Below are 15,543 nucleotides of genomic sequence, written 5' to 3'. Positions count from 1 at the left end.
AATGAGTTTTTATCCAATTCGATAGTCAGGAATCTTGGTTTGGTACCGATACTCATCCCAGGTAGATGGATGCCTTGACGTTTAATAATAATAATAATAATAATAAAGACAATAGAAACAATCATAAACACAACATGAATGGTGCTTTGGTGTTTTACAAACAACCTAGTGTTTAAAAGAAAAGAAAAACATATTATTTTAACTAGTTTGTTTATAAAAACCACAAATGAATGATTAGTTAAAAAAACTCAATCCATGTCTTTACTTTACAATTCTTCTTTTCTTTGCTCTCTAACGTTAAAAAACTGAAGCTGTTCAAAAGAAAAAGAAAAAAGAACTCTTTGATTTATATGATTTGAGTGATGATATGTCTACGAATATAATTATTCACATCTATTGACATTCAAATAAACTATGTAAAAACTATAGGAACGAATGATTTAAATAGTACCTATGTTATTCATCTTAATTTGATTTGATTATGTTAAACCTCCAATTTTTTTTTTTATTATTTTTTTAATTTATAATTTTCCTAAACGGTAAAAGTGAATATTAAACCAAGATTAGAAAAGCTAGAGAACCAATGACAACCACGAAATCACCCATGCAAGGTTCGAGTCAAAAAAGTATTTCCAGTTTCATAAAATTATAAAAAAGGTGATTCGGTCTTCCAATCTCTCACACACGCGTCTATACGATAAAGTCAACTTTTTGACTCCTCACTTTCGTCTTATTTCGCAGCTCTAAATCCCTATAAATCTATTTCAAACAAAGATTTATAATCAATCAACCCAAAACCCATCCCTCTACTTCACTTTAAATTCTCCCAGTAATTTCGTACGAATAAAGTCGAAAATACAACAACTCCATGGCCGGAGGAACTGACGGCAGATCTTTAGAGCAAACGCCGACATGGGCGGTTGCCACCGTTTGCTTTGTGCTCATTCTCATCTCCATTTTTATCGAACAAATCATCCATATGATCGGACATGTATGTATAAATAACTACTCTTTAACGAAAATTTTTAAAGGTTCGAGTACTGTGAGTTTAATCGTTTTGAGCTTTTTGTAGTGGTTCAAGAAGAAACGAAAGAAAGCTCTATATGAATCCTTGGAAAAGATTAAAGCAGGTATATATTAATTTATCATTGATGAAACTACTGGTTAAGTTTAGTGTTTAGATCATTAAGTTTTTTGTGTTAATTTGTGGGTTTTAATCCGTAGAGCTTATGTTGTTGGGATTCATATCGCTGTTGTTAACGGCGGGGACGACACCAATTACAAAGATTTGTATATCGGAGGGAGCTGCCAATTCTTGGCATCCGTGCAGCCGAGAAGAAGAGGAATCCGCCGGCGACAGCGGAGAGAGCCGCCGGAGGCTGCTCACTTGGTCAAAAATGGGCGACAGCACACGGCGAATCTTAGCTGGTAGTGGCGGCGATGACAAGTGTGCAGAGGTATGTCATTTCTCGCATAAAATATCAAAAAAACGTTTTGTCATTTTTTATCTTAATCTAACTTGAAATTAATTATTAATATTTTAGTTTGAATAACTGTATTTGATTTTTAAGAAATAAAATAACATTATATATGTAGAACGTACGGTTTTCAACAATTTGTACTTATTTTCAACAAGCTATGAAAACGGTTATCTCTCATGGTTTCTTTTTCTAAATGATAACGATGAGTTACCAAAGAAATTCCATGTATTTGATTAGTATAACGTCTGATTATTACCTTATAAAAGTTTACTTTTTTGTCTTTTTATTTTGATAATTATTTCTAAAGTGTTCATTATTTGGATATATTTTCAGGGAAAAGTTTCTTTTATGTCGTATGATGGGGTTCATCAACTTCATATATTCATCTTCGCTCTCGCCTTATTTCATGTTATTTACTGTATCCTTACCATGGCTTTAGGACAAGCAAAGGTAAATTTGGTTAATTTCACCTAATTACTTTATTCAGTAATTAATTTTTCTTTTGTCAATAATCTTCACATAATATGAAGAATTGTTGATATTTTATGCCATAATTTTATATATGTATAGATGAGAAGATGGAAGCATTGGGAGAAGGAGACAAAAACCGTAGAGTATCAATTTTCTCATGGTATGTGTACGATAAACTGCATGTATTACAGTTTATATATTGTTACATTTAAAATACTAGTAACATATTCCAATTTAGTTCAGTATTTTTACCATGTGATAATATGGTACAAGTTATTCAATAAGAGATGAAAATAATTGCCATGAAGACTTTATAATTAAAACAACTGAAATAGAAATAGCATTTTTTTTACGTACTACAATTAATTAAAAACTGATGACTATTCGCTCCATTTAAGAAAAGTTCATCGAACAGAGCTCGTTTCTAAATCCAAATTGTTATTTGCACATGTAGATTGACGTCCAAAATTATATTTAATTGTATAAATTATGTTACAAGTCTGTGCATGTGCATGATCTACACTAATTTACACATACATATATAAATACACCCTTTTATATATATATATATATATATATATATATATATATATATATATATATATATATATATATATATATATATATATATATATATATATATATATATATATATTTAATGACTTATTTGCATGCTAACAGATCCAGAGAGGTTTAGATTTGCAAGAGACACATCGTTCGGAAGAAGACATCTAAATTTCTGGAGCAAGTCTCCGATTCTACTATGGATTGTAAGTCTTTCGTCGATCTTTGAATATATATAATAGTTTTTGTTAACTTATATCACTTTTTGTCTATAATATTGTCTTAGTTGGCAAATACATTATGCATGACAACAAGATCCATAAATGAAAATAATAACATGAAATTAAATTGATTAAACTAATTATCAAAGACCTAAACATGTGATACTTATAGAAGACATCATAAGATAACATTGGTCTATAAAGTATGGTATATTTTAAACATATATTTTTTTGTTTAATTTGAACTATGAAAAGACATGCATTTTTCATGGGCGTATTTATCGGTTATATATGCTCTAGAATAAGATGTTAATTACGAAAGTGCCGTATAGAAGATTAAATAATTTAACGAAGATTTATGTGATATTGTGATATAAATGAGGAAGAAGGAAGTCAATTGCGTTAACGACCCCCTATCTTTAAAGACTTCTGAAACAATAAGAAATTAAATGTCAATTTTCTTGTAATTAAGTGTCTTTTTAAAGTCATTCGGTATTAATTACGCCTACAACGTACACTTGTCACTTTCTGATTCATTAAATTATTGCTTCACAAACCGTTACTTAAGGGGAAAGACTTCAATTGATTTTACAAATTTAAAGAACATATTCATATATGATATTTGGTTACAAATTCTAGATTATGCTATGACATAATGAATTAATGACATACTAATAATTTTTAAATAAATACAATTCTTTGTTTCCATTTAATTTAAAATTAAAAACTATTTGTCAATCTTAATATAAGTTGGCATATAACATTTGATGATTACTTAATTAGATGTGAGTATTTATTTATCAGCAGGCTAAATGTTTACCATTTTCATTTTTATTTTATTCAATTTTGCTAATTGTTTCATTTTATAATTTCAGGTTTGTTTCTTTAGACAATTTTTTCGATCGGTCCCTAAAGTTGATTATCTCACTTTGAGACATGGATTCATCATGGTAAATTTTTTATGAAGTTTTAATGTAGCACACTATATAATATTATTAAAAAATATTTACATTTTGTAAAAAATCAATTGTATTAAGCTTAATTAAAAACAAACTTAATTTTGAATTATTATTGTAACTTTCTCCAAGTTAACATGTTTCAATATTGAGTTTAGGCACATCTAGCCCCACAAAGCCAATCAGGATTCGACTTTCAGAAATACATCAATAGATCTCTTGAAGAAGATTTCAAGGTCGTTGTGGGTATAAGGTAATTTTTTTTTTTTTTTTTAATTTTACTATGTAACAGTATATTTTTTTATATTTAATTACTGAAAGTACAAAATTTAATTATTTATCTTCTTTTCTCAACAGTCCACCGATCTGGTTATTCGCCATTGTCTTCTTGCTCTTTAATACCCATGGTGCGTTTAGCCGTTTATTGCAATTTTTTTTTTATTTCAAATCAAAGTTTGTTTTAATTATTTTTATTGCAATCTAGAAATAATTAAAATTAATAAGATTCAACTCTTTCTAATAATACTTATTTTTGGTCAAATTATTGACAAAATCCACATTTTATTTCTTTTCGACAGGTTTGTATTCCTATTTGTGGCTACCATTCATACCATTGGTTGTAAGTATATACAATTCAATAAAGATTAATTAAACTACCTACTTTGAATTTTTATATTTCCTTTATTTGACTTTTAAAAATAATAATTTACAGATTATTCTACTAGTTGGAACAAAACTACAAGTGATAATTACGAAAATGGGATTAAGTATTCAAGAAAGAGGAGAGGTCGTACAAGGTGTACCTGTGGTTCAACCTGGTGATGACCTCTTTTGGTTCAATCGCCCTCGTCTCATTCTCTATCTCATCAACTTTGTCCTCTTTCAGGTAACCTAGTATACACATGCATTAATCCACGTACCTCATGCTTCAAACGTTGTACCTTTTCATTCCATATACATAACATTAATTTATACTAAATCATTTTATTTTATAAATGTCACAGAATGCTTTTCAGATAGCTTTCTTTGCATGGACTTGGGTAAGATTTATAATTTATAATTTGTACTTTGTAGTATCAATATTATTTCTCTTTTAAAATTATCTATATATATTGTTCTTGTTCTGACATATTGTTATTTGTAAATTAAACAGTATGAATTTGGGCTAAAATCTTGCTTTCATGAACATACAGAAGACATTGTCATCAGGATCTCCATGGGGTGAGTATGGATTTATTTTGTTTTTTTCTAAATAAAATATAGTGAAAGACAAATAGACCATCATTATCAATTATTGGATATTAATTATTGGTGTTTTTGATTCGCTAGGATACTTGTTCAGATCCTATGCAGTTACGTTACTCTTCCTCTATATGCTCTTGTCACACAGGTAACTAATAATAACTTTAAATATACAAAATGAAGTAAACAATCTATTAAGACATGTATTAAACTTTTTTATCTCTATTTTTGTTACAAAAAAATAGATGGGATCGACTATGAAGCCAACAATATTCAATGAAAGAGTAGCAACCGCATTAAAAACATGGCACCAATCTGCAAGAAAACAAATTAAAAGAAATAAAAAGTCGGGCCAAGTGACTCCGATGTCAAGTAGGCCTGGAACACCAACCCATGGCATGTCGCCTGTTCATCTCTTACAAAACTACCGAACTGATATTGATAGCTTTCCACCATCTCCGAGAACTGCAAACTTTGATAGTGATAATTGGGACACTGATGGTTCGCCCTCACCCTCCTATCACCAACGAAGGGTTAATGAAATGTCGATAGTGCCACATGAGGTGGAATTGGGGAATAGAGAGCAAGGTAATGAGATCCATGATGCAAGTTCGTCACAATTGGCAATAGTTGTTGACACGGGTGCTAGTGAACAACATGAGGTGACGATAGGAGTTCCTAAAGAATTTTCGTTTGATAAAAGAAATATATGATATAGAAATGTAAGTAAAAGGAAAGATGTTAGCATTAATTATTAGTTCTTTTGTTCATTTTATTGTAAAGAACATTTATTTCTACTAATCGATATGTATGGTTTCTTCTTGTAAATTGATATTTTGTAAGTTCATTTGTTTAGAATGTGCTTAACTTGCGGATTTTTTTTTGGAAATATTGAATTTTATAAAGGGTTGTGTTTGGGGTACATAAACCAATTTTATTTTTGAGCTTATTGCAACATAGCTTTTGGTGAAACCATTAAATTTTCACTAGTGTTTTTGTCCATCCATAAAACAAACATAGATTTTACTTTATATAACTCATCATGATCAATGGCAACCTATATTTGTAGATGTTGTGGTTGCACATGCTTACAATCTAAGGGGCATCCGACTAAAAATTTTCTTTGATATTATAATACTAGAAAAATTAAAAAATCAAGTAAAGCATATTTACATGCTACTAATCTCCTTCATGTTTTATTAACAATAAAAACCATGTTTGTTTAACATATTATTAACTAGGTTAATACCCGTGAAAACTACGAGTTAGAAATAAAAATACTATTGATAATTTCAAATCATAATAACTAATCAAAGATTTGCAAAATTTTATTAATTTATTAAAGATAGAAGTTTTGTCTGTAAATTTATAATGATTACTTAAAATTAATATAAACATTTTTATTAATATCTTATATGTGTCTTGTATGTATAGATATTTGATAAAATCATAATTTTGTACAATACAATATATATTTGAATAGAGTAAAAGATATGTGTTCTGTATGTATAGATATTTGATAAAATCATAATTTTATATAATACAATATACATTTCAATAGAGTAAAAGATAATATAAAAATTTTAAATCTACAAATTGTTTATAAATTTCTAAAAAGTTAATAGTTGTAATAGTAATTAATAACAGGTTTACAAATAGTTATTTTATTAGAAACTTGTATATTAGATATTTTATCCGTAACTATATAGTTGTCACTTTAAATTAATTATGCCAAATGCTTTGAAGATATAAGAAATTAATCATTGAGTAGCAGCGGGTTGGTCCACAAGTTTTAGTGACCTACTTGCGGAGTCCAAGAAGGGACTCGACGAGTAGGAGCTGACAGATGAAACCCTAAATTCCTGGGTATTGCACCATATTTAAAGGATCATTGTGATGGATTTTAGGTAAAACAAATAAACTAGAAAAACAATTCCTAAGTTCACATGCAACCTACTTTGGATCTATGTTTTAACTATTGAACATATAACTTTAAATTGCAAAACAAGAACCCTAGAGGAGAGAGGCTATTTTCGAAAATAACAAATTAGGGTTTAGGAGTTACATACCTTTCAATTGTTATAGCAAACAATTGACAATCCTCTTGATCTTGATTTTGATCTTCTTGGAAGCTTAGCACCACAAATGTAATGCCTCTAATGGAATCACACCCAAGAACTAGCAAGAAGGAAACTAGAAGGTGAAAGAGGGAGGGAGTATGCAATTCTCGGCCTAGGGTTTCTTCAAAAGAAGGAGTACCCAAAATGTGAGCCAGGAGGCTCCTTATATAGCTGAGGGATCTAGTGTTTAGGGAAAAACCCTAATGCTCATTGCTTAAGGCCTAAGCAAACCCAAGGGCCTTATGAAAGCCCCCATGGACGAAATCATTAGGGTTTCCCCTATAGATTTCGTCCATCCTCTTCCAAGGGGGTTCTGGAGCCTTCCACTCAACTATTAGATAATTGCAAACTAGTCCCTACACTTTATAATTAACATAGTTAACCCCAAAATTAATTCTAATTAATTTATGGCTAACTATTAATTATACATTATGATTTCTAATCAACATATTAATCTTTTAACACATTAATAAATCATTTATATTAATTTACTAATCTTATAATAAATTAATATCTCTCCTTTCATAATTTTCTTGTCCGATTGCTAGGTTTGAGGGCAGCCCAAAAGGACTGTGCTGCTATCAATTCAAGTACATACCAATTATAATTATGGGCTTAGACACCTAATCCAACAATCTCTCACTTGGATAAGTCTGTAACTATAATTGCTAACATGACTTCTAAATTTGACCAGCAAATTGTAGCTTCCAAAAGCTGCTGCCGAACTTTGACCCAGTCAGTTACGTGTCCTAAGATAAGTGATCACATGACCCTTCGTTCTACTAGATATCCCTAGACATAAGACATGGAATACAATAAATCTCTTTGTCCAAAATCTATGTTTCTCAATTTCTGATTTGTAATGATATAGGACTTCTAATCGAACACATCAATTTAGTCCTGGCTGGGCCCAACACAAAAGTCAACACCAAATCATCGAGGGGCCCACAGATATCGCTTTTCCCGTTAGGGCAAAAGGAACAAATAAACATTGACGCATATGCTTGTATCTTTTACTCATCAAACCATACATAACAATACGTTTTATAACACCAAGTTACTAATGCGTTTTCGTATCACCAATGTATAGCCAACTTGCAAATTACAACTCATATATCTTTGTTTCAAGATCAAAGATATTATCGTCTCAGTATTACTCGTGATGAATTCCATGAAGTAATACTCTGAGCGTGGTTTATCCAATACTCAAATCTCACTCTCTGAGTACTAATGAACATTGCAGCAATTCTGTTGCTATGTCTATCCTTAGACAATCTGCAATCCAATTCATGACAGTCTTAATTCATTACTTACTTCCAAAAGTACGAGCGACTGTGGAGTTTGAACAATCATATTATTCGGGAAGTAAAACATGCAAAATATGAAACACAATAATAATTGAATCCAATATGGCCCCAAACTTTTGAGTGTAAATAAAACTCATTTTATTTAGTCACCATATTAATTACACATTATTCATTGTATAATGTTTCGAGTAATCAACCTTTCACTTGAATTTTAACAATAATTGTCCCATGCTCCAAGCATGCACACTTTGTTTCCCATGGTCCTTACTTTGTGAAATAGATCAATTGAAAAACTTTTTCCAATAATGCTCATTTCACAATTTCCAATCCTTTTTATTAGTGTTAGAACACAAGGTTCTTGCTACTACTAGAATATGCTAGATTCTAACATTTATGCAACGATCCTTTCGCAAAGTCATAGCACAAAAGTCACCAAGACTTGGCCAATGAAATTACAAAGTACTCTATCGGAAATTGTTACAAGATAATTCCAGAGACGTGAAGTCTCACATTCAAAGTACATTCCTTTGAACATCCTTCTTGCATAAAAGTTTCTAATCTAGGCACAGACTCTCAACATCCAACTCCCAATATGGAAACATTTCCATATTTGCCATATGACAACTTATTCTTAATAGAATCTTATCTATTCATAATAATGTCGATATGGTCCATCCAATACCATACTTCCAACTACTCACAAGCGACCAATCCTCAGCGAACTTTGGATTGTCCTTTGATAGTTGTTTAATTATTTTAGTTAAAACCGATTCTAGTCCTTTTTCCCTCTTAATGCGCTAGACATTTGGAAATTTTTAGAATGGTCAAATATTATAGCATTTGCAATCGATCCTATACCCGAAGCGTATGGGACACGATGCATAATATTCTTACATAAAGATATGATACCTTATCAATCTTCTGCCATGATATTTTATGTGTCACGTTCTCACAATTCGAACTATGAAGAGGGATGCCGTAATCATAATCGAAATTTAAGAACACACTATGCATCCTTTGACTAAATTTATTAAAATTTCTCAATCTAAGCTTTACATTTTGAAACAAAGTATAATATTCTCTCCCTTAATTATAGAAAAATAACTTATTAACTCATGCAACTTTGCAAATTGAAACTTTTTGTTTTTCTATAATTAATATTGCCAACTTGCAATACTTAAAATAATAATAATCATGCTCCCACTAACATGATGATTATATATATCCTAGCATAACATTTATGCTCCCACTAGCTTTGACACGTATTCAGAAATTAGTTGGACTTTTAGAAACCAATTACTTATTGACTTTCTTTTCCAAAGTTCAGCTTTCTGAAACCAAGACGCTTTGATAATCCTTTATTCAATCTTCTCAAACTCATACACTTTTCCTTAGATAACCCATATGTTTGTTTAAACATTTATAGAATAAGTCTAAAATGTTCAAACCCATTTTCCATTTCCCACAATTCAAACTATGAATAGGGATGCCATAATCATAATCAATTTTGAGAAATACAAATTACATAATGCTATCTTCAAAATCTTTCTTAGCGAAAACGTTTCCTCACAATCATTTTCATGATGGAGAGAAACCTTATAACACTCAGATTTTGTGGTGTATGTGTCCCTATCCATGTGAATTTGTCATAACCATAATCATAAGACAACAATTGTGACAAATCCAAACTCTTATGGATCGAACATGTCCATTCTTAATTTCTTGCCATCAAGGGTCCCACCTTTGCTTCCAAGTTATTTAGCAACTCACCCCTACCTTTCAATGTACTTTCCATTGATCAAGGTGTCTTGCCCCTATGCAACCCATTGAGATCTCATAGAACTCACATGCATAGTTGACTAACCTAGAATGGCATAGAAACAACAATATGCGAACACGATAGGTTAGAAACCTCAATTCGTGTGCTAGTGATTAACTATCGGTTTATTCTTGATTTGTTCTTGAAACTTTTCAAGAAAATTGAGACTCCCACTGACCTCTTGACATATATGATTCTCTCGTCAGGAACCTTTCCTAGACAAAACAAATATTCAAGAGTTAGTGTAGTTCTTATCAAGACAAAACACTTCACATAAATGGTCCTAGTTGGTCTTTGTCTTATCCAAGACAGCACAACTTACCAATTTCAAATGTGCAAGAATAAGAAAGCCTTTTCCAAACTCCACATTTGATGAGTGTTATAAACCTACTTAAGACTTGTCACTCAATTCACAATCTTGGAATGTATCTCTAAGACTTGATATTGGAACGAAGTATGATTGACTTCTTGATTTTAACAATTTCTACAATTCTCGATTCCTCTTCTTGGTCATACAAATGCACTAAGACTCACTTGGAGGATCGATTGAGATGTGGTTTTTTAATCATTAAGACTTATCATAAAATACAATAAAAGGTACTCTCCCTTCTTCTTAGAATAGAGAAACTTTTATCTTTCTGCCTTCTTGATTCTTCTTATTCGTTCTGCTATTGATTTAAACTCTTTCAATCAACTCAGAATTATATTTAATCTTATAAGCATAACCATATTCACTAAACTTTAGTAAATCATGACGAACATCTTTATCACTCTCGTGGTGGACTTGATCAATGTACAACCTAGTGTACTCGATCTCCTAGTCCTTCTCTTGACACTTTGTCAAAGAATTAGTCTAATTTCCAAATATGAAGTTTCTAATTCATCACGCAACCAAGTTACATGACTCCAAGTTTTTGTCCAACTGAAACTTGGGCGATGAGAATCTTCCTTTATTTGGCAAATTCTCGACATTTCCACAAATGACATAATTAATAATCAAATCCATTATTGATACACAAACATCAATTTTTCATAACGATTTCATTGCAAGGATATATAAAATTATTCAAACCAAAATTTTTATTTTATTCATAAAAGCAGCGGAAAACATGTCCTTACAATGCAAAATCAATTGAAAAACTATGTTATTAGCAATCTATTCTAACTCCAAGTAGTAGCTCAAGAACCCAATCTTCAAGCAATGTGATCGAAATCCTTTTCTTCAAGATTAGACTCAGCTTACTTCTTCCCTTACGCTTCCTCTCTTTTCTTCGATCCTACAAAACATCAAAATGTAATCCTATCACATCATGAATTAAGAATCTGGAATAGGAACTTAAAAGAGTTAGATAATGGATTTCATACCTAAAGAGTAGTCATAACACTAGACTCTCCCATCTCTTAGATCTCTCAAGTAGATAGGGCGGCTTCGTCTCCAATGCCCCTTCTCTTGGCAATAAAAACAAATGGACTCTTTTGGAATGACACAAGGAACTATCTCAGAGTTTAATTTTTCTGGATCTCCAATGTCATCATTTTCAATGTCCATTGAAGTTTGGGAGTTTGATTCACCAGACAAATTTGCTTGAATAGCACGCCAAATCATTGCTGATTCAGCAACTATAAGCAAATAGGTGAGATCAATGAGGGTTACGTCGTGATCCATCATATAGTACTCTCTAACGAACTCACTATATGATTCAGGAAGTGACTGAAGAACCCAGTCAACAACCAACTCACTTGAAATCTCGACACCAAACATGCTTAACCTATCAATGTGTGACTTCATCTCTAAGACGTGTGCACACACATGTTTCCCATCTTCGTGTTTACTTGCCAAAAGGGCTTGCGTGATATTGAACTTTTCAATCCTTCGGTCTTGTGGGTTTAGGAGAACAACGAGAGGAGGTGGAGGAAGTGAATCAAGCTAGTCCACATGGCATGGATTGATCTTTCACCTTTATTGTGGAACAAACTTTCACTTTGAGCAGGAATATCTTTTCCTTTGGATTTGGGAATACTGTGACATCCTCAAAATCTCGGCCAGAAAACACCAGTTTCATTTATGCTTTTTAAACATTTTTAGAGTAAATCCTTTTGATTTTAAAAGAGATGCGGAATTTGTTCCCAAAAACAAAGTATGATAAAATAATATTTACCAAAAAATTTCATAAAGAAATGTATTTTCATTATACAACCAAAACTCAGGATGTCATGTTCCGATACAGACCATAAAGCATAAATGATAAACATTACAAGTCATTCAACAAATATATACATATACAGACTTGTAAACAAAAACAACTTGATGATTATCCATCTCATGCCCTTGCGCCACTTCCTGTAATACAAAGAAACTGAGTGGGTCAGGCTTGGGAGCCTGGTGAGCATATAAGGTTTTCAACCCACAATAAATAATTAAATTAATTTTTCATCAACCAACGATAACCCAATTACCCATTCCCGTTATTCTCACTTTATGTCCCTAAAATAACTAACACAAGGGACCTAGTCTAAGAATATTTCATCGGGGCGACAACACATGCATTCGGGGGTTTCCCGGCAATATATGTCAAATAAGGCAACCGTGGGGGGGGGGGATGAAGTACAGCGAATGAACACCCAAGTTCATTAACACCTACAGGTGGCGAGTCTGCTAGTGTTCCACAGGACTGTCTAGAAAAGTCTGTGGTCGTCATCTAAACTCCGCTAGATGACTAAATCAAAACAACATCGAGGCCTCTCATCTGTTTATTACACACCAATTATCTACCCATGTTCTACCCAACATATTAGTAGATAAAAATATACATTTTTATACATAGTTTAAAACCTGTATAGCATGCTTTAATCAATACATATTCCACATAACAGATGAGGCACACACACATAACACGTATTTCATAGAGAATAACTCAGATCTATGAGATAGAATAGAGTGAATATACATTCACACATATAACAACAAAATATATACACATAGCACGTATTTTATATAAAGTACTTTATAATAATGTGTTGGAAGAAGGTAACTACACACTCACTTGATCAGAAGATGATCCGACAGCATTACGGCTTATAGAAGTAGTATACTTCGATAGATCTGGAAGATCTTCACCAAAATCGAACTCCTCGCGGGCAGAGCTTCGGCTTGGGAATAACGCTCTTCGGGATCCTCGGGGCTTCGGATCTTGCTTCGGGGCTCGGGAATGATACCGGGGCTTCGGGATTTGATTGGCACGCAAATCGAGGCAAAACTTAGAGAGAGGGAAGAGTTTGAACAAGAGAAAATGGTTGATTTCGAGTTCTATTTATAGGCTGAGGGTCTGGGATTACGCGGGGCGTACTTTGACGTCACTGCATGCGTCGATCTGTGGCACTCGATTATTGGTCAGGCAACTTGCATCCGCCTGAGTACGCGGGGCGTACTCAAATTACGTTGGGCGTAATTTGACTCGTCAAACTTCTAAATTCCGTAACTTTCGCATACGAGCTCCGTTTTCGACATTCTTTATATCCACACATAGGTGAGACTACGCTCTACAACTTTCGTTTAGACTCCGTCGGCTAACTTTGACTTTATTTTTTATTATTTATTTTTAGAAGGCCCGGACAGGAAAACTTCGTTATAAAATCATAACTTCTTCGTCTGACGTCCGTTCTCGCCTATCTTTTCATCGTTTCGCTACTAACAACGAGATCTTCGATTCTCATTTAGATTGTTTCGTGTTTCGGCTAAAAACCGCTCGATCTCAAATCGAGTATTCGGGTTTCATACTGCTAAGTCGAAACTTAGAAAAATCATAACTTCCTCATACGAAGTCAGATTTGGGCGTTCCTTTTATGCACGCTCTCGGTTTAACGAAATCTACGACTTTCGTTTAGATCGCTAAGGCTAAATATCGCTCTATCTTAAATTCATATTTTACGTCACTCGGCGTCGTGCCGGTTCTGTCGCGAAACTTTGACAGGTCATAACTTCTTCGTTATAACTCGGATTTCGACATTCCTTGTATCTCCAGAATCCTTGTTTCGACCACTACAACTTTATGTAAGATATCGGGCTTATCTCACACTTTAATTTTGACGCTTATTTTATTCTTAATTCATTAAATTATAAAAATCAAGAAAATAAACACATAAATCACATAATTCACAAATAATACATTTTTATTATTTCAAATTTAGTTACAAAGGTTAACCTAGACTATTACATTGCTAAAAATGGCAAGCCCATAAACACAGGCGTTACAATTCTCTCCACCTTGGAATGATTCCGTCCCCGGAATCACACAACAACAAACAAATGCGGATAGTGACTCATCATGTCGCTCTCCGTCTCCCAGGTGAGATTCGACCCATTCGTGTGTTTCCATCGGACAGGCACTAACTCAACCATCTTACATCGCAATTTCTTAGTCTTCCGGTCAACGATTGCCTCTGGTTCTTCAATTAACCTCTTGTTTTCATCAATTCTCAATTCAGAAATTGGAATCATATCGGGAACTTCTCCCACGAACTTCCTCAAATAACACACATGGAAAGTGTTATGAATTCCAGTCAGTTCTTCTGGTAGTTCGAGCTTGTAAGCTTGGTTCCCAACTCTCTGAAGAACTTTAAACGGTCCAATAAACCTTGGACTCAACTTTCCCCTTTTACCAAATCTTATAAGTCCCTTCCACGGTGAGACTTTAAGAAAAACCGAATCTCCAACTTCGAAGGTCATTGGCCTTCGCTTCTTGTCAGCATAGCTCTTTTGACGATCTTGAGCTGCTAACATTCTTTCTCTAATTATTTTCAACTTTTCAGCGGTTTGATGGACCATCTCGGGACCCATAAACTGCTTTTTCCCTAGCCTCAAGCCAACAAGACAGCGTACGACACTTCTATCCATGCAAAGCTTGATAAGGTGCCATCTTTATGCTCGAGTGGAAACTATTATTGTAGGAAAATTCTACTAAAGGTAAATGTTCATCCCAGTTACCTAGGAATTCCAGGGTACATGCTCTCAGCATATCTTCAAGTGTTTGTATTGTTCTTTCACTCTGGCCATCAGTCTGCGGATGGTAAGCTGTACTTAAACACAACTTGGTACCCAATTCCTCTTGTAGACTTTTCCAAAACCTCGAGGTGAAACGACTATCACGATCCGACACAATCGTTAACGTAACACCGTGAAGCCTCATAATTTCCCTCACGTAAGAATTTGCAAGCTTCTCCATAGAGCATTTCTCCTTGGCTGCTATGAAATGTGCACTCTTAGTGAATCGATCAACGACCACCCAAATCATGTTGTGACCATTCTTTGTTCGGGGCAGTTTAGTGACAAAATCCATAGCAATGTCTTCCCACTTACCCATAG

The 15,543-nt window shown here is 33.1% G+C and overlaps 1 protein-coding gene across 1 annotated transcript; it reads left to right on the top strand.

The window, feature by feature from the left end:
• Nucleotides 1-675: 675 nt before the first annotated feature.
• On the top strand, nt 676-5,802 carry LOC111881099 (MLO-like protein 6). Its single transcript, XM_023877494.3, has 15 exons — nt 676-991; nt 1,073-1,130; nt 1,225-1,457; nt 1,815-1,931; nt 2,052-2,112; nt 2,634-2,722; nt 3,613-3,687; nt 3,852-3,946; nt 4,051-4,100; nt 4,272-4,312; nt 4,406-4,579; nt 4,698-4,733; nt 4,847-4,914; nt 5,023-5,083; nt 5,181-5,802. Exons 1-15 carry the CDS (start codon nt 869-871, stop codon nt 5,646-5,648), a joined length of 1,749 nt encoding a protein of 582 aa, XP_023733262.1. The 5' UTR covers nt 676-868; the 3' UTR covers nt 5,649-5,802.
• The last annotated feature ends 9,741 nt before the right edge of the window (nt 5,803-15,543 follow it).

This window comes from Lactuca sativa, chromosome 1, assembly GCF_002870075.4.
Source record: "Lactuca sativa cultivar Salinas chromosome 1, Lsat_Salinas_v11, whole genome shotgun sequence".
NCBI classification, from domain to species: Eukaryota; Viridiplantae; Streptophyta; class Magnoliopsida; order Asterales; family Asteraceae; genus Lactuca; species Lactuca sativa.
This window is presented reverse-complemented; position numbering and strand designations above follow the sequence as displayed.

What these genes read in the sequence shown, in the direction of transcription:
- LOC111881099 (XM_023877494.3), top strand. Translation starts at nt 869, where the DNA reads ATGGCCGGAGGAACTGACGGCAGATCTTTAGAGCAAACGCCGACATGG. An exon ending in CTTGCTCTTTAATACCCATG is followed by an intron (nt 4,101 to 4,271) that starts GTGCGTTTAGCC and finishes TCTTTTCGACAG; the next exon opens with GTTTGTATTCCTATTTGTGG. An exon ending in GTCATCAGGATCTCCATGGG is followed by an intron (nt 4,915 to 5,022) that starts GTGAGTATGGAT and finishes TTGATTCGCTAG; the next exon opens with GATACTTGTTCAGATCCTAT.